This window comes from Canis lupus, chromosome 7, assembly GCF_003254725.2.
Source record: "Canis lupus dingo isolate Sandy chromosome 7, ASM325472v2, whole genome shotgun sequence".
NCBI classification, from domain to species: domain Eukaryota; kingdom Metazoa; phylum Chordata; class Mammalia; order Carnivora; family Canidae; genus Canis; species Canis lupus.
Genome location: NC_064249.1, coordinates 55401521 through 55426609, shown reverse-complemented (window position 1 = coordinate 55426609; position 25089 = coordinate 55401521). Strand labels below are relative to the sequence as shown.

General features: G+C 34.1%; 1 protein-coding gene across 13 annotated transcripts in view; it reads right to left on the bottom strand.

Moving 5' to 3' along the window:
* NOL4 (nucleolar protein 4) overlaps nt 1-25089 on the bottom strand; it is a 522070-nt gene that overhangs the window by 279355 nt on the left and 217626 nt on the right. For 11 of the 13 annotated variants that reach the window (XM_035719007.2, XM_049112792.1, XM_025429190.3 and 8 more), the window contains one exon: nt 12095-12244. In XM_035719007.2, the coding sequence (XP_035574900.1) occupies nt 12095-12166 (72 nt within the window). In that variant the 5' untranslated portion in view covers nt 12167-12244. Of the gene's footprint in view, nt 1-11061; nt 11125-12094; nt 12245-25089 lie in introns of those variants that run through there. The other 2 variants (XM_035719010.2, XM_049112794.1) reach the window with 2 other exon arrangements.

Below are 25089 nucleotides of genomic sequence, written 5' to 3'. Positions count from 1 at the left end.
GTGATTCTGATACTATTCCCATTTGGTATTTTCAGTTCATAGCACTTTCCATGTGTCCTTTTCCTTCTTTCTTTTCTGAGCATTTTCTTCTTGGATCATTCATCAGCTCCCCTTGCTTTTTTTCACTTAGTTGAGGGGGATGGCCTGCCCCAATCTGGAATATCTAGTGTTGAGTTTTTATTATTTATTATATTATTTTTCACAACTGGAGGAATTTGATTTCTAATTTTTAAAAAAGCAACTGAGTATAACACGGAAAATTCAGATCATCCTTACATTTATTTGGGGCTTACTACAGTTTTTATTTTGCATTACAGATGATGGAAAAACCACAGTTTTTTCTACCACTAGGGTCTAGTGCTGATTTTTCAATAGGATTAATGTTGGTAGATAAAACACAGCATGGCCAGTTCAATATGAATTCCAGATAAACATGCAATACTGGGACAAATTTATATTAAAAATTATTATTTATCTGAAATTCAAATATAACTGGACATCCTGTGTCTTATTCATTAAATCTGGCAATCTCACAGGATACATTCATCTAAAATGAATGAAAATATGAATTAGAGCCTGAAAATTATTTAACTTTATTTTTTAAAGATTCGTTTATTTATGAGAGAGAGTGTGTGGAGGGGGTGGGGGGTGGGGGAAGCAGAGGGAGAAGGAGAGAGAAATTTTAGCAGACTCCACACTGAGCATGGAGCCCAAAGCAGGGCTCCAGGTGGGGCTTGATTCACAACCCAGATCATGACCTGAGCCAAAACCAAGAAGGGTGGGATGCTTAACTGACTGCCACACCCAGGGCCCCATAATTTTAAATTTGAAACAAACTGCTTATTGGGAAAATCTAAGAATAAAGTGAGAGGTACAGTAGGCAGAAGTGATCATTGGAAAGTATGCAGGCAATCTGAAATCACAGTCCCTATTTAAAGCAGTGTTCTCCAACTTTTTAGACCAAAGTACAAGCATAAATATGTTTCCCATCATAAACTAGCACATACACACATTTCTATTTCCTATTTCTGATCACTTCTATTTCCTTTTATTTCATTTTTTGAAAGTGTCCACAACCCACTAAATTGACTTGCTAACTTGCTAATGGGTTGTGATACGTCATAAAAAAAAAAAAAAAAGAAAGAAAAGAAAATTGGTCCAAAGTAGAAGAGTGCAGTCTGTCAATCCAAAGATTTTTGTTGTGGTGTTGAGAGGAGATGCTGGGTATGTGGTCAAATTTAAAATGAAGGCTGGCAACTCCAAAGAGGGTTTAAAGCAGGCAGGGATATTTTTAGACAGTTCGGGCCAAATTGTAGATAGCTCAAAGCAATCTGAAGACATGAAGCAAATGCAACGAATGTAATATAAGAGGAAGGAATGGTGCAAACAGCACAGTGGCAGACACAGCATCCTCCAGGGACAGGGAGATAGATGCTAGAATGGATGGCAAAAGGCAAAAATTCAGTTTCAGGGATGCCTGGGTGGCTCAGTGGTCAAACATCCACCTTTGGCTCAGGTCATGATCCCAGAGTCCTGGAATTGAGTCCTGCCTCAGGCTCCCTGCAGAGAGCCTATGCCTCTGCCTATGTCTCTGCCTCTCTCTATGTGTCTCTCATAAATAAATAAATAAAATCTTAAAAAAAAAAAAAGATTGTTTCAGACAGAAGCACAGAAATGCACCCCATGATGGAATCCGAGGAGGTAAGCAGAGAGGTAACAGTATTCCAGGGCAAGGCAGATGAATGGAGCCCTACACCATTATACTTCAGTAAATCAAGGCCTAGGCAAACAAGATATAGCATGTGAGTTAATTTAATATTAATTAATGAACTTTTCCTGGAAACAGTTTTTGCTTCACTGATTACAGTTCAAACTTAGCTGTATGGCTTTGCAAAAAAGAACTTTATTCTCCTCTGCCTTATCTCTGCTATAATGATGCACATCTCTAATTTGGAGCTGTATTTTACAATAATTAAAATAGTCATCAATTGAGCAAATGAGACAACATCAAGAGAGATAATAAAATCAACTGGCAATACATTGCCAAAGTTGTGGATGCTATTTTTGTCACTTCTTATGTTAGAATATTTGCCTGTTAAGGAACAGATTGTCATAACAGAGAATTCTTATATTAGATGAAAAAAATGAGCAGATGGGCAGTGAAAAGTTTTTCTTCATGCATGTTTCCTAATAGTAAAATAAAGAGAATCCCTAAATATTGCATGTAAATAAAATGACTCAGCAAAGCAAATGCTTATACAATTACTTGCAGCATGACACGCTACATTAAAATACACAATTACACACATGGAAAGTGTGGAGAATTTGCTTCCTCTCTTGACTTCTTCTGAAGAGCATATATACTATGATATTTTAGTGTTTTTACTGGGGGCATAGGGGGAAGACCAGTTACAATTCGACCTTCTTGGTCTGGAATTCATCAGCACATTCAAGCTCTCCTTGGCTCTGACTATAACCCACCCTCTCTGTTAAAGTTTACTTTGAGCACATGCTGCTAGTCAGTGGGGACACAGTGCTTCTTTTGAAACAAGTACCTAAGAATACCAAAGTAGGCAATAATTAGGCATCTTAGGGGAAATGGGAGAAGTTGCAGAAGTTTAGACTTCACTACTTAGGGAGTCCAGTGAGTTACACAACCCTCATAGAGCTGTACAGGCAAGGCGCAGAGTCAGGAGATGCTAACCATGTGCCACAGGTGCAGAAATCATTGTCTGAATTCTTGAATTGCTCAACAACTAGCAAATAATGAAAACAATTTTTTGAGACACTAAGTAGAAAACTGGCCACATGGTTTCCTTTAGAAAATGTCTCTCAACTTGGAGTGTTCACTGTGCTGTAGAAGTGACCTGAAATAGAGAACAGGGTTGCATTCTGATTATCACAGGAAGCAGGGCTGGTGTGGCTGGAACTTAACATTCAGGCATAAGGGATGTTAAATGGCCTGGAGTATTTGAACAAAGCCAACTGCCTGCACAAAAGCCTATAGTGCCCAAATGGAAATATGGCCTTAGGTTATACAAATAATTATACAACTAATGGATACATAGGACAAAAGATACCATGTTTACATGTTCTTTTTTTAAAGATTTTATTTATTTATTCATGAGAGACAGATAGAGGCAGAGACATAGGCAGAGGAAGCAGGATCCCTGTGGGGAGTCTGATGTGGGACTCGATCCCAGGACCCCAGGATCACAACCTAAGCTGAATGAAGATGCTCAACCACTGAGCAACCCAGATGTCCCTACATGTTCTCTACTAAAGAGAAAAGGTTCCAAGATAGAAATTTCTCGGTGAAAATTCCAAATTCTTAGAAGCAGTGGCTAGGTCCATTTCTTTTGGGATTCATCTCCTTTACCATTACAGTAGCTAAGGAGCAGAGCCATGCTCAAACATGGCTGTGCTGTATGCTGACTGGGAGAGGACATTCCCGGAAAAAGAAGGGGTGGAAAGGGAGAGAAATAGAATGGATAAACAGATAAGAAATAGGCTGGTTTTGTTTTACCTATCATGAAATTAAACTGCTGTTGATAAAGCTAGTGAATAATAAGCTCAATTCTGGGAAATTCAAGAATGAAGACCTGGAAAAAGCCAAGGAAGAGCACAGATGATACAAAGAAATAAATAGATCTTTCAAAATCTAGTTAATAGGAAGCTGTTTCTAACATTTGCCACCCCAAATAACTCCACATTTTTTAAAAAACAAGTTTCCATTCACTTCAGTATAACAATGTTTGAAGCAATTACATTAAAACCTTGACATATATTATTTCTGGACCTCAAAAAATCCTTCAAATAATACATGCTCAACTCACACATATAGAAGTCACCTAATCCAGGATTTAAATCAAGTCTGGCTGACCTCAAAACCAGCACCATTTTCTACTACCTCATGCTAGTCATTCACATCCTATACCTTCTTCTTGTTATATTTTATCCCAATTAAATATCTATATAGGTGCACATATGCATATTATTGAAGAAATTCAGTAGATTTTATTTATTATACTATGACTGTACCCAGGAATACCTAGACCTCTGGATCTGACAGAGAATCACCCACTGGGAAGCAGGAATCATCCTTAGTTGTAATGCTGCACTGGCTCACTTTCACCACAAGGGTGCACTAAAGTAGCAATTTCCTAGGCTGGACATAAAGGGTTAATGGTTTCTTCAAAAGGTTAATTCCCTTTCAAGGAATGTATCTATTCACTGGGACATTATCATTTAATACAAAAATTATTAATGACACAGTTTGTGACATTAGTTGATGATTAAATGGTTTCAGGGAGCTCTTACGTCTTTTGATGATCTCCACTACCAAAAAGACAGCTTCTGAGTAAAATAGATTTGCACTATTAATCTGCCTACCTGTGATAATTCTAACTATACCTATATAAGAAATAAATCAATTTTGATGAATGGCGATACACTAGTCTTCTGCTTCAGAATGGTTGTTTAATAACTCTAATTGCCATGCCATTGATTTTTTTTTTTCCTTCTGAGGTGTTCTCCACATCTAACTTATTAGGCTGAATATTATTTTTAGTTATCAGAAACAATGGGGCTGCTCTAACATAAAAGTGGATCTAATATGATATGTACCATGTTCAATTCAATGGCTGTTTTCAATATTTAGAAATCACCTCTGTAAAACCTATATATGTGTATAAGGGTAGAATATGTGGGTATAAGTGTGTGTCTGATAAAAATAAGCTACTGTATGGAAAAGTAAGTAAAGTATTTACAACCTGTCTCAAAGACAGAAGCATTATTTAATGGAGCATCAAAGTCTGTCCTGAAAAGCAAATGAGAAACTCTTGTGCTAAATGACTTTTTTACCTTATTGAGAACCTCCAAAGTTGCATAAATCTGGAGCTGTGTTTAGTGTAAACATGGATTGTACAGTGCCCATCTTTATGGCCATGGGATACAGTACTAATCTTATTTCATTATTTCTAGTTATAGTAACATCTTTATACTATTTAGTTGGTATTTAAAAGGCAAGGACTTCAACAAGTACTTATCCAGTACCTCCACTGAGACTCGCCTTCTGCTAAATGTACTTACACCGTGGTATGAGAAACATACATGGTTTCTCATGGTTTCCCCCCATCATTAGGAACTGTGTGATCTTTTAAACATCTACTCTAGTCATAAAATACAAAAACAAATAAAAGGAACCTCACAAAAATAGCATAAAATATCTATAATTGAGTAACATTTTGTACTCATAATCTCTCAAGGATAAACTAATTTAAAAACACTTCTAAATCACTGTATTATTGTATAACATTATCACTGAATTCAACATTAAAGAGTACCCACAAAAATATTTGAATTTGGAATAATTTTGAAGTTTCTTTCTATCTCTATTTGAAATCCAGAACAGTTGTTTATTTAAGACACTGTAGTTTGTAATAACAAAATAAAAAATGTCAGTTACATAAAAAAGGCAGGAACCTATATTTATTTGTTATATTAATTCATCTTCCTATTTCTTTGCATTAAGTCAAAGAAGATGGATTATACACATAATGTTAATTTCTAAGTCCCATAGAATATTTTCCTCCACACTTGTCTTCAGTAACACCCTATCCATGTGCTTAGATCTGTTGGCAGGTAAGGGAAAAATTCAAAATAATAAAAGGAAGTGAGAAGGGACAGAAGCACACGTTTTTATATTCTATTAGTAAATCATAATTGAATAGTACTTTTACTAGGAAATCATATTTAAATTTCATAGTTTTAAATCTAATACTGCCCATCTATTTTTATCATTTATCTCTTTCCCAAAATTTTTATTTAAATCCCAGTTAGTTAACACATAGTGTAATATAAGTTTTAGGTGTAGAATTTAGAGATACCACTTACATACAACATCCAGTGTTCATACAACAGGTGCTCACCTATTTTTAAACAGCACTCTCATCTTTTAAAAAACTTTTCACTAAAAGAAATGGCACCTTCTTTTTGGAAAATATTTTCAAATAAAGTTTGTAAAGGCTTTTTATCCTTCTCTTGACAGCATGAGTTCTCAACTTCTAAATATCATACATGTTTCTAAAGCTATAATATGTAATGCCACACTGAGATTCACACAAAAATCAGGCAGCTCCTATACTACCTGGGGTGTCAGATATAGGAATGTTTATTTAGAGCATTCCACATTGCTTTTCTGTATGCTTCTTTATGGTTGAGTTAAACCCAGCTAGATATGGGAGACAGAAGCAAGTTTATAAAATGATCATACAAAATATCCATGACTGCTAGCAGCCTTATTTATTCTCCAACTTTTCTTGTCTGAGGATATTTGAAGTCCATATAAAGATATAGGGGTCAATAGTTTAACCCAAGTAAATTATATCCTAACTGTAAAATTTGAGGCACAGTGATAGGGAAGAGAAATAGATCTGGAAAGCAAAGCCTCCCTGGCACTAATCGCAGAACTACATAGATAGATATGTTTCAACAGTGAGATTTAGCAAATCCTATTAAACATTGTCTCAGACTATAGGACCATAAGACAGGCAACACTGATGTTCACATGATCATTTATGTTTCAACAAAGATGCAGGAGAAAAAAAACATAAACAAACAAATGAGATATATAGCAATCATCAGGTTCCAGACAAGAATACATGCAACTGAAGTACAGCTGCATGTGTTGTGCTGCAGCTTAAAAATCACATTATAGGGCAGCCCCGGTGGCACAGTGGTTTAGCGCCGCCTGCAGCCCAGGGAATGATCCTGGAGACCCTGGATTGAGTCCCACGTCGGGCTCTCTGCATGGAGCCTGCTTCTCCCTCTGCCTGTGTCTCTGCCTCTCTTTCTCTCTCTCTCTGTCTCTATGAATAAATAAATAAAATCTTTTTAAAAAATCACATTATAACTAAGAAGCTGCTCATTCATAAAATGGTTCAGATTACTGCAAAAATTTTACAAAAAAGTAAAATAGTGAAGATCTGCTGACATGTGGTGGTATTTTCTGGGCTCTCTCCTTTGATTGCTCTTTTAAATTCCTGGAAATATGAACTACAATGACTACAGATCCTTTACATTATTGTTCTTATCATCATCATAATGATTATTTATAGAAGAATTCTCTAGATAATAATGGAGCCAAAATGTTCTATCTCTATGCTATGCTTACCAACGAATCTGCCTTATGACAGACAGCAGGATACATTCCCTGTGTTTGCACATTTCTGGTGCCAGCTAATTTACTCACTTTGGTTAGTATCTCCATTGTGTCGCCAGCACATAATGGCCTCATACACACTATTACTATTGGTGTTAGTCCTTCAGAGTTGTTGTGGGTTTTTTTTTAAACTTTATTTATTTATTTTAGAAAGAAAGAGAATGAGTGTGGGTGGGGGGTGGTTAGAGAATCCTGAACCTACTCCCCACTGAGCACGGAGCCTGATGAGGGGCTGGTTCTCCTTATTGCATGACCTGAGCCAAAATCAAGAATCAGATACTCAACCAACTGAGCTGCCTAAGTGCCCCTCCAGTTTTTTTTTTTCCAGTGTTATTCCTTCAGAGTTTAAAGAAAACTGAAATGTAACCCCCTCGTTTCATACCTAAGTAAATTGTAGCCTAAGCCAAAAAGAACTTTATTTGGAACTCTTGAATTTTAGCGTAGTGTACTTTTTTCACACCACAATGGCTTCAAATTTTGCGGATTAGTCTCATTATAAATTGACAAGAATTCTAGAAATTTTTACATAACAAATCAGTAGAAACTAAATATCCTATTTAGCAGTGGAAACACTAACCCAATAGGTATTTATAAAAAGAGAACAAAAATTATGCTAACTTAAGCCTTAAGATTAAGCACTTAATCTTAAAATGTATCTTTTTAATTTTCAGAGTAGGAATGCAGACACTCTACACGATATATTGTTTTTCTACAATACATCCCTAGAAAGGGATGTTCAATTCATACTGAAAACACATTCTTTAAAGAGAGCTAGTTTTTAAATTTTTCAAAAAGTTTATCTGAAATTAATTTATTCAAAATTATTTTTTTTGGAAAAAAGCAAAGAAAATGAATAGAATTCTCATAAACTTCATCAAGTAAGAGATCTTCTAAACATGGAAACTGGCCTGCTTTTATGCTTCCATTCTGCCCAGTGAAACCTCAGAGAAAACTTACACTATGGACTTCCAGGGATGTGACATCTAGAGTTTGACATAAAAAAAAATATGCATGAAAAGTTATTACTATTCCTATCTCCCAACAAGAGGCATCAGGGTGGGCAGAGGAAATTATATCCATAACTGCAACCTGGGCAATGACAGAGCTATGTTAATTGCTTAATATATGTCTTTCTACTTAGAACATGAGTAGTGATTAGATAAAGGAAAAATAATAATATTCCAAAGTTTACCATATTCCAAGTGCTTTATGTATATGAACTCATTTATTTCACCACACCATGCATATCATTATCTCCCTCTAAACAGGAGGAGAAAAAAAGTAAATAATTTGCCAAAACTGACACAGATAGGAAGTGCTAGATTTGAAATCTGAAACTGAGCTTGTCTGGCTTCTAGCCTATTTTCTTTTAGCTCTAGCATATGTTCTCCACTCTGAATTAAATGAATGTAATTATTGGCAGCGATGTATGTGAATAGTACATGTAGGTTTAGTGTATCACACTACAAGTTGTGTGTGTGTGTGTGTGTGTACATATACACATTTATATGCAGACTGTTCTCTATTGAAAACATGGACTTTTCCCCTTAGCTCCTGGATTTCCACCATTACTCTTATTTTACATGTAGACATGTAAACATGTAGAGGAAAAAAGTCTTGAAACTTAATCCTCTAATCAGACCCTAACTTCTGTTACTCGAAGGGCAGCTGTGCTTAGCCTATGATAAAATATAGGTGATAAAAGACAACTGGAGAAGAGTGACGCATTCCCAAAAGTGGAGTTCAGGTAGAATTTGAGAAGTACCAGAAGACAACATTTTGCAATAATTTCTTATAATGTTGCATCATCAATTTTGGAGTTACCATCCAAATTGCTAAGTACTCTTGTATTCAATATTCGGTACAAATCGATATTTTATATTCAAATATAAGTGATATTTGAATGAACTATGGCTCACACCTCTCCACTCAGTTAATGTAGATAATCAAAAGTTGACTAAACTCAAATATACCAAAGGAAACAAATTCAGTGCAGCAATAATAGTTCACATATACACAAGAGCAATTGTATAAAAAAAATAAAAGACCTAAAAGACACTAGAATTCCCCAAAGACTGAACAAAACAATTATGATAGCCTTTACATATTCCTAAAATGTGTCATTTTATGTGGATTTTTAAAGAGTTCATCAGTAGTAGAATACATACCCTCCAATTTTATCTATGGTCAGATCAGATTGCAATAATAGTTAAGTTGTATAATGCCTAGATATTTCAAGGAATGACATACTGCAGATAGGTAAAAACAAAGAGCATTCAAAAGTTAATCCAATATTAAAGGACCACCATTTCCTGCTGAGTGAAAACATAGAAAGATTTGCAAAAAAAGGCAAAGTAAATAAAATGACCACTAAGTCTATCAATAATATTAAAACAATATGAAACACTTTAATGATTAGTTGTATAAGTATGGTTTCTTGGCCATGTAGGAAAAGGGAGAAAAAGGTCAATAAATATAATCATGCATGCACTATAACTAATGTTAGAAGTAGGAAAAAAATCTTAAACTTCATGGGAACCATTATAATTGCAATAGGTATAAAGCTAATTCTACCAATGACTAGCCAATTCTAGCATTAGTGTTGAGAACTAAACACTGACCCAGCAGTCTAGGGCCCTGATACCACTAAACCATTCCATTTCAAATTGCATTTGGTCTTATGCTCCATTTAGTTGAACATCTCTATGAAATGCTAACATTAGACTTAATCTATTGTAGAGTGATATGTACAGTTCTGCTGGCATTGCAGCAGTTTTTTTTCTATGATATATTATTACTCAATAAAATGGAAAATCTTCTTTATTAGGATTCAATTATGAGGTACCAGAAGGCAAAAGATTATGCCAAAAAGAATCTTAATGATATTAGAAAAAGGTGAAAGTACTTTAGATGTGTAAATTAATAATAAACTTGGGAAAGGATCTTTAAATAGGATGTTCTCAAGAGGCAATGAAGGATGTTTCAGGGCTGCTTATATGTCCAAAGTTGGTATTCCCACCCCAAAATGCAGAAAATGTCTTCACAACGTTAATGCAAAATGAGATATGTTGGAAACATGTTTACCAATTTTTTTGGAAGTGTCTGGCATGCATAATGGCAATGGATCACATTCCCTACATTTCACCTAAGAAAATAGGGTGACAGAGTTGGGTCTGTGTCATGTTTCCATTTTAATTAAAGGTCTCTAGTAAATGTATTCCAAAGATTCAATCATTTTGAATTGCTTTTGGCACCTAAATAGATTTGGCTGCCACACTACTACTGACAATGAAGCCACTTTTTTGTTCATTTGTTTCTTTTCATTTCACAGCTGAACTTCTGCATTCCTACCTTATAAAGTTCTTTCTATCAAGTTCAGGCAGCTATTTCATGAAAATGCATTATCATAAGAGTATACAGTTAGTGAAATTAGTAGATCAATGTATATATTTTTCTTGTTAATATCCAAAGATACAACCCTAGCTTAGGAGACAAGCAAAGTGAGTATGTTCAGTAATATTAGTCTACATAAAAATATCTTAAGAAGCTAGGCCATTGTCATTAGTTATGATAAGAATGTCTCCTAGGATATGTAAGTCAAAAGAAAGTTTATGTGGCAGAATTATGTAAGGAAACTTACAATAGTGCCTGCCCACAAACCATGCAATTTGGAAACAGCCAAGAAACAAAACCATAGAGAAGGAGAGATAAATACAACATGTATTAGGGGTTATTATGCAACTACAAAGATTCAATATGACCCTGGAAATATAGCAAAAAATAGTTATGGAAAAGAAGCTATTTCTTATGCTCAGTAGCTAATTTTCAAACATATGTACCTGTATTTGAAACTTTGAGCATTTCACACATTTTTCTGTATCTGAAAAAAAAATGGATCCAGACTGATATTGTATATCAATATAGCTGAAAACAGTCAATAAAAAGGTAGCCAAAAGCAAAGTTCAATAAGAATTCTAAAAAAGGATATTATTCTGTTTGCTGATAAAACACGTCTGATGTATACTTTGCTCATATTGGAAAAGAATAATTTACTGTTCAATTTTCCTAGAAAGGATGAAATATCTATAAGATGATTTCATAAAATGTTTGATTAAATAAAAGCTAGATTAAAGTGTCTAGGTCAAACTGTAAATATAATTAGAAACTTTAGAGATAATATATAACTCCATTTTGAGAATATATATATTTTTCAATATCTGAAAGTTAATGAAATCTGTTTTCCACATAATTTACAATAACAACATTGTATATTTTCACTCTAAAATGTTCAAGGGCATTGGATCTATGAAAACAACACATATATTTTAATTCTCTATTCTGGAAAACTAAGAAATGCATACACTTCAGGACAAATGTATTTAATATAAGGTGACACAGGAAAAGTACATCAAATTTCCTTATCCATGTGAACTTAAGATTAAATAGGAAATACCTGAACATACTAATATGATTTGAAGGGGAAGGAATATTAAGATTATAGTGGTAGTACGAAAGTTCATATATCCAGTCCATAATTCATATATTATGATTTGAATATATACTGAATATATAACATAAATACATCTCCCCATTTTTGGGCATTTGACTGTGACTACCACCTTTTATGTATATTTAAACAAAACAAAATGAGAGTGCTAGAGGCAGATTTAAATTATATGCAACAGACTTAGTGAATATATGACCAAAACAGAATCAGCAATAATAATAGTTTAAATGTTGGGCATGACCATGATATGGTCTAACTTATACTAGAGATAGAATATTTATAAATATTTAACCCAATTTCAACAAACATACATAATATCAAATTTCAAAATGCATGCCTTTCTCTTTTTTTTTTTTTTAACTTACTGCTTTGTAAGTTCTCTTTTGTCCAGCATGTTTCCGAATTTGTTCTCCATTTGGCCCTGTTTCCACATGCATCGAATAGATAATGTCAAAGAAATCTTCAACCACAGCTACCCGCCGTAAAGACAGCTTCTCATCTACCCCTACGCCATCCTGGAAACAAACCCCCCCAAAAAAAGACAAAATTAATAAAGAAATGTGTATTTAACACATAAAGTTAACACACAGAGTGAATTAAACAAAAACATTTTTGATAAATTGAACCAAATCATCCAGATAGGAAACTTTAAAAAATTGTGAGTGAATGCTGCACCATTTCATACATTACTTACATATAGAACCTTAAGAAACATGAAAAAAGATATTTGGCATAGTGATCATGCTTACCCACCCACCATGACTTATTTGTAGACATCAGTATAACTTTATTAAATTACTCCAAAATATATTTTAAAGCTTAGGAATTTTTATTACAACAATTTCATTCTAGATATTCATTCATCCAATCAATATTTATTGAATTTCTGGGTACTGGTAGCTGTTATTAGAAAAGGAAAAGAAATTATGTGGAATCTCTATCCTTAAATACCATATAATCTAAGAAAGAAAATGCATCTACTATTCTGTCAGATTGGACTGGGGGACAATAATTGTTCAAGGTTAAAAATAGGAATCACAGAAATTATCTTGGTGTGAACTTTGGATCCTCCACTCAGAAATCGTATGTTTTGTGCAAATCATTGAAACTTCCCTAAATTCTAGTCTTCTCAAATTTTAGTTTTCTCAGTTGGAAAACAGAAATAGTAGAGTCTACTTCCCAGAATTGTAAGAATTAAATGCAATAACATAGGTAAAGGATGTGACCTAACAGTTGACATACAGTGAACACTTGGCAAATGGTAATTCTTGTCATTGTGACAATCATGATAAAAATATAGCAACATACTACAGGAGTTCAAAGAATAAAGATATCACCTCTGGCTGAAGTAGCTTCTTGAAAGAAATAGAATTTGATGTGAATGGGAATACACACATGGTATAAGCCATAGTGGTGGTGGTGGGAAGTGGAGCAAAGAGCCAAAAGCTCCAAGAGATGACAGAAAATAAGAAATTTATAAGAAAAAGATAAGAAATTAGGAATTAGGCCAAAAAAATAAAGAAATTTAATCTTATATGAAAGGGTTTCCGGTTTGCTAACACAGACATGCACGCATGTGCATGTACACACAATGTTCTTATTTGGACCCTAAGGCATAACCTGAAGTAACATGACATAGTCATTAATGTTGATACACAGCATAAGAGGATGATTAATCTGAGCAAAATCATTATGAAATGAGTCAAACAGCAAAAGCCTCTTTGAACAGAAGTCCCAGAAGACTGAGCTCACTACAAAACTCAAAATAAGTTATATAGTACTTTTTCTTAGTTTGGTTTTGTTTTTTGTCTGATTTATAATAAGTCTCAGAAGTAGCAGTGTTAGGCGCCTGGGTGGCTCAATGGTTGAGTATCTGCCTTTGGCTTGGGTCATGGTCCTCGAGTCCTGGGATTGAGTCCCACATTGGACTCTGCAGGGAGCCTGCTTCTCCCTTTGCCTATGTTTCTGCTTCTCTCTGTGTCTCTCTCATGAATAAATAAATAAATAAAATCTTTATTAAAAAAAAAAAAGAAGTAGCACTGTCTGAGGCAACATATTCATATATATATGTATATATATACAAACACATATATATATTTAAATAACTCCATATATATTCAAATAACAATATATTTCATAACTACATATATATTCAAATAACTATATATTAAAATAAATATATATATTCAAATATTATGAGTTGTATGTAAGGTCAAACTGCACAGTATCTCATCTCTGTTAAATCTGAAGCACTCTTTCACAATTACCTATGATGCATGTGATTTGTTATTAGATTATAGACCTTTCTCACTTCTCTCCTTTAACATTTTGAGGCATCTCTTCTGTACTGCATCTCATTGATAACCCCTTATTGCCTTGTAATGCAAGACCAATATGTAGCCAAAGTACAGAGAAACTGCATGAAGCATGGCTGTGACTAGCCTGAAAAACTATCTAGTTTAGTGTAGAGTTCTTGGGAAGCACCATTTGAGATGCCTATCACTCAATCACCCCGGCCTACCCCCCACTCCTCAGAGAACATCTACTGTTCTTAGGCTAGAAATCCAAATTCTAACTCTGTCTACTAGCAAATCAACACAAAATTTTGTCTTCTTTTCTCCCACTCATAAAATTTGTAGTTTCCTCTCAGTTTGCTGGGTAACCAGAAATATTGTAATTTTGTATAGTTAATAAACTATGAGTGATGTAGGAATCACAGACTATTCATTCCTTCAGCAAGTATCCCAGAAAGACCAAATATTGCCAAGACCAAAGTCTACTGTGTTGAGGTTACCAAGGTCAGCTGACTTCTCAAAAGAAACATTGGAGGTCAGAAGGCAATAGTACAATATAAAGTGTTGAACATAAAAAAAAAAAACTGCTAAAACAGAATTCTATATCCAGAAAAACTACTTTTCCAAAATTAAAGTGGGTTAAAGACATTATTAAATAAACAAAACAGAGAATTCAATGCTTATAAACAAGAGAAATTTATGCTCTCCTAGTCCTAGAGGCCAGAAATCGAAATTCAAAGATGTTGGCAGAGCTGCACTCTCTGAAAGCTCTAGGGGTGAATCCATTCTTGGCCTCTTCCAGTTCCTGTGATTGTTAGCATTCCATAGCTTGAGGCCATTTCACACTGCCTTCTCCTCTTTGGTGTAGCTTTCCTCTGTGTGTTTCTCTTATAATGACTCATTTTATCTGAGAGCAGTTACAGCCTAACCAGATAATCCACGGTAATCTCTTCACTCAATATCTTTAATTTAATTACATCTATACAAAGACTCTTTTTCTAAACAAGGTAACAGTTACAAATTCCAGGGATTAGAACTTGAAATCTTTTTTTTTTTTTTTTTTTTGAGAGAGAGAGAGAAAGGTGCACACAAATGGGGGGTGAGGGGTGGGGAGGTGAAGGTAAGGGGGAGACACAGAGAGAGAATCTTAAGCAGGCTCTGCACCCAGCATAGAGCCCAAGCGGGGCTCAATCTCATAATCCTGAGATCATGACCTGAGCTGAAATCAAGAGTTAGACACTTAACTAATCATGTGCTCCAGAACTTAAAATTGTTAGATGGCCGTATTTAACTACACGAAGTATGAATTAGAGTTCAAAAGATACAAGTTGTGCTCTGGGAACATATATTGGAAATGTTTCATTATCAGTGGTTAATAGTCCATTTTCTTTCAGGAAATCATAAATTCAGTGTTAATCAAGATAAGATTGAAATCATATATTTTGGGGAAGGGAAATAATGTTAGCCTTCTGTCATGTGGCCCTGCTTACTTGCAATTGTGACTAAGCTCAATTCACATCCATACTCTTATTAAAACTCAAAAAAGCCTTCAGGGGTTGGGCCTATAACAAGGTCAAACTGTATTGACCACAAAGTATTTGTGGGAATTGTACTTCCCACAAAGTATTTGTGGGAAGAAAACAAGGAGTAATAAAGCCCTTTAGGAAATAGAAGAAATGTATTCAAAGAGCTTGGAGCTTAGCATACTTCAAATACTATGGGGCACCCAGGTGGCTTAACTGGTTAAGTGTCTGCCTTCAGCTTAGGTCATGATCTCAGGGTTCTGAGATCTGTCAGCATCAGGCTCCCTGCTCAGCAGTCTGCTTCTCCTTCTCCCTCCTAACTCCTCACTGCTTATGCCTCTCTCTCTCTCTTCTCTTTCTCTCTCAAAAAAAAAAAAAAAAAAAAAAAAAAAAAAAAAAAAAAAAAAAACCTTTAAAAACCTTTAAAAATCATACTTCAAATATCATAAAAAGAAAGACATTCACAAACAGACACATGATAGTTAAATGCCAAAGATAAAATCTCAAAAACAACAAGAGATAAATAACTCATCAACTATTGAGGAAACCCCAGTAACCATTCAATGCTGTAGACATGCCTCATAATAAATAGTAAAAGAAAAATTTTCCAGAATAAAAGTAAGTGGTAAGTGACATCAAGCAGTAATTCAAATCCAGATGTAAATACTAAGAGCTGGGCAACCCGGGTGGCTCAGCAGTTTAGCACCGACTTCAGCCCAGGGTATAATCCTGGAGACCCAGGATCGAGTCCCACATCAGGCTCCCTGCATGGAGCCTGTTTCTCCCTCCTCCTGTGTCTCTGCCAATCTCTCTCTCTGTGTCTCTCATGAATAAATAAATAAAATCTTAAAAAAAAATACTAAGAGCTTCAGTAAAGGAAGTAAACATAAAAAAAATAAATAATAAAAAATAGAAACATGCCAAATATAATTACCTATTCTTTTTTTAAAGGTAATAATTGAGTCATTTTTATTTATTTTTTTCTTTATTAACCTACAATCTTTCCTCAGTTACCAAAAATAGTCAACTATGTGTTGCAAGAGGGGAGCCAGGTCCATATCATTAAGACAAAATATATAACAGGCACATTGCCATAAGGGAAAAAATACAGACAGCACAACTTATATCTTCTTACTATCACTGATAATAAGATTAATTTAACAGTTCCAAATGTGTGTGTCTCATTTTTGTGAACCAACACCTTAAAGAATTTTCAAATGTTATCTTTAAATTTCCATAATCATCTCTTGAGATGAGAACACTAATACTCAGAAGTTATGCAACCTTCCCAAAGACTCGTAGTAATTACAAAAGCTGAGTAACATACAGTTTTTGTGAAAAAAAGAAAATATTATTTACCCTAAGAATACACTTGGACATATCCTACACAGATATACCTGCTGGTTATTTTACAAGGATTCCACAAAAGCCTTTTAACCCATAGTAGAGCTGAAATAATCTACGGTTGCAATTAAACATAGCAAGATATGTAATTACAATACTAGAGGACAAGAAAGATTAAAGGTTATCTAAATGTTCACCTTGAATACTGATGCTTTGTTAACTGCTTGATTTAAAAGGCAAATGATTAAAATAATATGTAAATAATTGTATTACTGGTATAATAACATACATAAATGTAACATATTTGACAACTAAAGCACAAAAGAGTCAGTAACAGAGCTATACTGGAGTCTAGAATAAAGAAATAACAATAATAAATCAAATCCATATGTAGAAAGAAAGAGAATCAAAAAAGTTAATAAGGTTAACATTAAAAGCTCTATAACTATAGATTTTCCTACTTCCTTCTCTTAACTCTTTGAAATACATAACAGTGTATGAATAATTATGACATTATAATATTGGGAGATTATTGATATATCTATATATTACATGCATAAATCATAGAATTAAAAAGTGAGAAAATTGAGCTCTTTAGGAGTAAAGTTTCTATATTGGATTATAACTAAATCAGTATATATCTAAAGTAGATTCTGATAAGTTAAAATGTATATTGTAATTCCTAAAGTAACCCCCCAATTAAAAAATATATTATCTAAAATCATTAAAGGAATTACTATTTTACAAGGGAAAATATGTACTTAATATAGAAAGGAGCCAACAAAGGATAAATAAAGGAAAAGAGACATGAGAGATAGAGGTAATAAAGCAAAGTCACCAATATAAATCCAATTACATCAATATCATTAAATATGAATGGACTAAGGAATCTAAACAAAAAGAATTAATTATAAATAAGATCCTAGTATATGTTAGCTAAAGGAGACACAATTTCAGTTCAAAGATGCAGATAGAGAGTGCCTGGGTGGCTCAGTCAGCTAAGCATCTGACTCTTAGTTTTGGCTCAGGTCATGATCTCAGGGTTGTGAGATGGGTAGAGTCTGCTTAAGATTTTCTCTCTCTCCACCCCTCTCCCCACTCACACTCTCTAAATACATAAATCAATCAATCAAATCTTTTATTTTTTAAAGACGCAGATAGGATGAAGATGAAAAGCTACATTATGCAATTAAGAACAACAACAACAAAAAGAGCTGGAATAGCTATATCAGAATTAGAGGACAGAGTTTAAACCAAAAACAAATGTTACTAACAACATAGAGGAACATTTTATAATAATAAAAAGGTCAATTCCAAGTAGGGTATGCATGCACATGCATTGAATTAGCAAAAACTGAAAGAAGTAACCGGAGAAATTAACAATAATAGTTAGAGACGTCAAAGCTCTATTTTCAAAAATAGAATAATAAGGGAGAATGTAACCAAGGAAAAGAAGACTGAACAACAGTATAAAAAATAGACAAACATAGAACAACCCACACAACAGAAACAGAATATTCTCCATAATAGACCATATCTTCAGCATAAAAGTAGTCTCAATAAAATGTAAGGGATTGAAATATGCTTTATATGTTTTCTGATCAATATGGAACTAAATTACAAATCAATGACTGAAGGAAAATAGGAAAATCTACAAAGATGAAGAAATGAAACAACACACTTCTCAAAGCCAATGAGTCAGAGAAGTCAAAAGAAAAATTAAAATATACGTTGAGATAAATAGAAACAAAAACACAAGATCCCGAAAACAGTTCTTCAAAGGAATTTATAACTGAGTGTATTTTAAAAAATAAGATCTTTTTACCTTATAGAACTAGAAAAAGGGTAAACCAAGCAGAAGGAAGGAAATATTTTTAATGAGGAAAAATAAATTAAATAGAGAATAGAAAACAATGGACAAAATCAGCAAGACCAAAGTGCAAGTTTGAAAAAATTTTAAAGACAAAACTTTAGCTGTATTGACCAAGATTAAAAGAGAGAAGACATAAATTGCTAAAACCAGAAAGAATGAAAGAAGGAACAGCACTCCTGATCTTAAAAAAAAAAAGGATTATAAAAAAGAGTATAAACAATTGTATGATAAGTAACTATATAAAATGAATAATTTCTAGAAAGATACAAATTATTAAAATTGAAAAAAGTGAAAAAAATTTTTAAAGATTTTATTTATTTATTCATGAGAGACACAGAGAAAGAGGCATAGGCAGAAGGAGAAGCAGGCTCCCTGTGGGGAGCTAGATGTGGGACTCAATCCCAGAATCCCAGGATCACACCCTGAGCTAAAGGCAGATGCTTAACTATTGAGCCACCCAGGTACCCCAAAAAAGTAGAAAATTTGAATAGGTCTTTCACAAGTGAAAGAGACAAAATTAGTAATTAAAAAAAAAAATTCTTACAAAGAAAAGCTTGGGCCTAATGGGTTTCATTGGACCAAACATTCAAGAAGGAAGGCCAATTTATCACTAAATTTCACCCCCCCCCAAAAAAAAAGAGAGAGAGACAGAGAGACATTTCCCAAATCATTCTATAAAGCCAGACTTACCCTTATACCAAAGTCAAATGTATTACAAGAAAGGAAAACTATGGACCAATATATTTTATGAATATAGACGTAAAAAACTCCAACAAAATCTTGGCAAACCAAATCTAATAATATATATATATGCACATATACATATATATACATATGTATACATATATATAAACTATTACATATATATAAATTATTACATACCATAACCAAATAGGATAATCCTAGGAATACAAGGTTGATTAAATATATGAAAACTAATTAATGTGATACACAAGATTAAAGAATAATAGGCAAGGGATCCTTGGGTGGCGCAGCGGTTTGGCGCCTGCCTTTGGCCCAGGGCGTGATCCTGGAGACCCGGGATCGAATCCCACGTCAGGCTCCCGGTGCATGGAGCCTGCTTCTCCCTCTGCCTGTGTCTCTGCCTCTCTCTCTCTCTCTCTCTCTCTCTCTCTGTGACTATCATAAATAAATAAAAATTTAAAAAATTTAAAAAAAAGAATAATAGGCAAAAAGCATATAATCACCTCACTAGTTACAGAAAAAGCATTTGACAAAAGCTAACATACTTTCCTAAGAAAAGGCCTTAGTGAATTAGAAATAGAAAGGAATTTTCTCAATATGATAAAGTACATCTACAAAAGCCCCACAACTAATATCTTACTTAATGATGAAAGACTTAATGCCTTCCCCCTGAGGACAGGAGTAAAACAAGAATGTCTGCTCTAGACACTTCTTTTTAGCATTTTACTGAAAGTACTAGTCAGGGGAATCAGACAAAAAAAAGGGGGGCGGAGAAAGAAAAAGAAAAAAGAAAAGGAAGAAAGAAAGAAGAAAGTAAGGAAGAAAGAGGGAAAAAAGAGCATCTAGATTGAAAAGGAGGAAGAAAACCTCTCTTTTTCTATGACATAACCTTGTATGTAGAAAATTCTATGAAAGCCACCAAATAACTATTACTCTAAGTGAGCTCAGCAAAATTAAGGTTTAAAATCAATAACAAAAAACAATTGTATTTCTTTTAATTAGCAATAAAAAATTCAAAGATGAATTTAGAAAAATAATTTGATTTACAATGGCATCTAAAAATTCACATACGGGGTTGCCTGTGTGGCTCAGTCAGTTAAGAATCTATTGATTTTGTCTCAGGTCATGATCTTAGGGTCATTTCAGGCTTCATGCTGGGCATGGAGCCTGCTTAAGACTCTCTCTCTCTCTCCCCCTCTTCCTCTGCCCCTTTTTACCCTGCTCATGCATTTTCTGTCTCTCATAAATACATAAACAAACAAACAAGCAAACTAGACTACAAGGTATACATTTAGGTATAAAGTTAACAAAAAAAAGTACAAGACTTGTATGTGAAATCTACAAAATGTTGTAAAAAAATGTTTAATGATCTAAATAAATGGAGAGACATCCTATGTTCTCAGACCAGAGGCTTAATATTGTTAAGACAGTAATATTCTAAAAACTTATTTACAAAATCAATATAATCCCTATTTAAAAGCTCTAGCTAGCTTTTTTTTGCAGACATAAACAAATTAAAATTCAACATGTATATGCAAGATACTGAACATAGCCAAAATAATCATTTAAAAGAAGAAATGTGGAGATCTCTTTATTTAAAAACTTACTATAAATCTTACATAATAGCATGGTACTGGGCATAAGAATAGATAGATCAATGAATAGAATTGAGATTCCAGAGATAAATCCTTATGCTTATTTTCCATTCATTTTCAACATGAGTGTCTTGTTGACAATGCAGTGGGGAAAAAATAGTCTTTTCAACAAATGGTACTGGGACAACTGTATACCCACATGCAAAAGAAAGAAGTAGAATCCTTACCTCACCCTATACATAAAAATTAAGTCAAAATGCATCATAGATCTAAATGTAGAAGCTATAACTTAAAATTATTAAAAGAAACATATAGGAGTAAATGTTTTTAACGTTGAGTAAGGCAAGGTCCTCTCAGTTATAAAACCCAAAGTAAAAGCAACAAAAGACAAATAAGTAGAATGACATTAAAATTAAATTTTTTCATGCTGAAAATGACACCTTCCAAAAAAAATGAAATGACAACCCACAGAAATGGATGGAAACACTTGAAAAATCACATATCTGATAGGGTGTTAATATCTAAAATTTATAAAGAGCACATTCAACTCAATAGCTTTCCCAAAGGACGCACCCATGAAAAGGTGCCCAACATCACTAACCATCAGGTAAATGCAAATCAAAACCACAATGAGATATCACTTCATACCAGTTAGAATGGCTATATCAAAGGGACAAGATATTACAAGTGTTGGTAAGCATAAGGAAAAAAGGGAGCCCTTCCTTACACACGACTGGTGGGAATGTAACCTGTGCAGAACTATGAAAAACAGTACAGCAATTCCTCAAAACATTAAAAATAGAACTACTATATGATCTTTATTGCACTTCTGGACTTATCCAAAGAAAGCAAAAACACTAACTCTAAAAGATACGTGCACCTCCATTTTCATCGCAGCATTATTTACAATAGCTAAGACATGAAAGCAACCTAAGTATCTGTTGATGAATGAATGAATAAAGAAACTGTGGTCATGTATATATATATGCCACATATTGTGCTACCACATAATTGTGGCATTATGCACGTGCATGCATGTGCGTGTGCGCACACACACACACACACACAGGCAGGAATATTATTCAGTCACAAAAAGGAAGGAAATTCTGTAATTTGCAGTAGCCTGGATGGACTGTAAGGGGATTATGCTAAGAGAAATAAGACAAAGACTAATACCATATGATTTCACTTATATGTGGAATTTTAAAAAACAAGCAAACAAATTAAAAAAACAAACTCACAGATAGGGAAAGAGATTGATGGTTGCCAGAGTCAAGAGGTAGGAAGTGGATAAAATGGGTAAAGGTATAAAAGTATAAGTTTGGAGGTGTAAAAGATAAACTCAAAATGGATGAAAGATCTAAATGTGAGACAAGATTCCATCAAAATCCTAGAGAAGAACACAGGCAACACCCTTTTTGAACTCAGCCACAGTAACTTCTTACAAGAAACATCCACGAAGGCAAAAGAAACAAAAGCAAAAATGAACTATTGAGACTTCATCAAGATAAGAAGCTTTTGCACAGCAAAGGATACAGTCAACAAAACTCAAAGACGAGCTACAAAATGGGAGAAGATATTTGCAAATGACGTATCAGATAAAGGGCTAGTTTCCAAGATCTATAAAGAACTTACTAAACTCAACACCATAGAAACAAACAATCCAATCATGAAATGGGCAAAAGACATGAAGAGAAATCTCACAGAGGAAGACATAGACATGGCCAACACGCACATGAGAAAATGCTCTGCATCACTTGCCATCAGGGAAATACAAATCAAAAACACAATGAGATACCACCTCACACCAGTGAGAATGGGGAAAATTAACAAGGCAGGAAACCACAAATGTTGGAGAGGATGCGGAGAAAGAGGAACCCTCTTACACTGTTGGTGGGAATGTGCACTGGTGCAGCCACTCTGGAAAACTGTGTGGAGGTTCCTCAAAGAGTTAAAAATAGACCTGCCCTACGACCCAGCAATTGCACTGTTGGGGATTTACCCCAAAGATACAGATGCAATGAAACGCCGGAACACCTGCACCCCGATGTTTATAGCAGCAATGGCCACAATAGCCAAACTGTGGAAGGAGCCTCGGTGTCCATTGAAAGATGAATGGATAAAGAAGATGTGGTCTGTGTATACAATAGAATATTACTCAGCCATTAGAAACGACAAATACCCACCATTTGCTTCGACGTAGATGGAACTGGAGGGTATTATGCTGAGTGAAATAAGTCAATCGGAGTAGGACAAACATTATATGGTCTCATTCATTTGGGGAATATAAATAATAGTGAAAGGGAATAGAAGGGAAGGGAGAAGAAGTGGGTAGGAAATATCAGAAAGGGAGACAGAACATAAAGACTCCTAACTCTGGGAAACGAACTAGGGGTGGTGGAAGGGGAGGAGGGCGGGGGGGTGGGGGTGAATGGGTGACGGGCACTGAAGGGGGGCACTTGACCGGATGAGCACTGGGTGTTATTCTGTATGTTGGCAAATTGAACACCAATAAAAAATAAATTTATTATTAAAAAAAATTTCAAAGGTGTACACTTCCAGTTATAAAATAAATAAATCCTGGGGATGTAATATATGTCATGGTTACTATAGATAAAAATACTGTATTACATATTTGAAATTACTAAGATCTTCTATCACAAAAAAATATGATTTGTAACTATGCATGGTGGTGGATGTTAACTAGACTTATTGTGATGATCATTTTGATATAAATATCATTATATATAATCATTATAATCACATAATCATTATATATCTATATCATAATCATTATGTTGTATACCTAAAACAAAAAAATTATAAATATTTTGAGTAAACATTTTCTCCAAAGAAGATGTTCAAGTGGCAAATAAGCACAAGAAAAGATGATCAACATATTTAGTAATCAGGGAAATGTAAATCAAAATTTTAATGAGATACTACTTCACATTGACTAGGATTGCAATAAACAAAAATAAGTATAGACAAAGATGGAGAACTTAGAACTCTCATACATTGCTGATAGAAATGCAAAATGATGCAGGTGCTTTAGAAAGTTTGCTAGTAACCTGAAAATTTAACACAGACTTATCATATGACCTAATAATCCCTTAGTATGTATATATTCAAGATAAATTAAATACAACCACACAAAATAAATTGTACAAAATACAGCAATATATTAGTTATAGCCTTAAAAAGTAGAAACAATTAAAATGCCCCTGAACTGAATATATAAATAAAATATGGTATAACCATACAAAGGACTGTTACTCTGTTATAAAAAGGGATAGAGTACTGATTTGTGCTATCCCATGGATGAATCCTCAGAACATAAACCTAAGTGAAAGAAGCCAGACACATAAAAAGACACATATTGTTTGATTCTTATTTGAAATGTTCAGAAAAGCCAAATTTATAAACGTAGATTACTGAATACTTTGAACTAGAGAGATGGGTATATGGGGATTCACTACTAATGGGTATAAAGTGGCTTATGGAAGAGGTAAAAATGTTCTAAAATTAGATGATGGTGATGGTTTTGCATCCTGTGAATACACTAAAACATTAAATTGTGCGTTTCCATGGATGAATTGCATGGTGTGTGTTTTATCCCTAAAAAGCCATTGCAATGTGTGGTCTCCAATAGTTTTGGATTTTCTTTCTTTTTCATTTTATTTTATTTTTTTAAATATGTATTTTTAAATTTTTAAAAAATTTTGGCTGTGGGTGACAGACAATATTACATCAGTTTCAGGTGACAACATGATTCAACTTCTCTATATTACGCTATGCTCACCACCAGTGTAGCTACCATCTGTCACCGTACAATGCTATTACACTATCACTGACTATATTCCCTATGCTGGACCTTTTATTCCTATGACTTATTCATTCTCTAACTGGAAATGTATATCTTCCACTCTTCTTTACCCATTTAGGCCATCTCTCTAACCTCTTCCTTTTGTCAATCACCTGTTTGTTCTCCATATTTATAGGTCTGATTCTGCTTTTTGTTTGCAT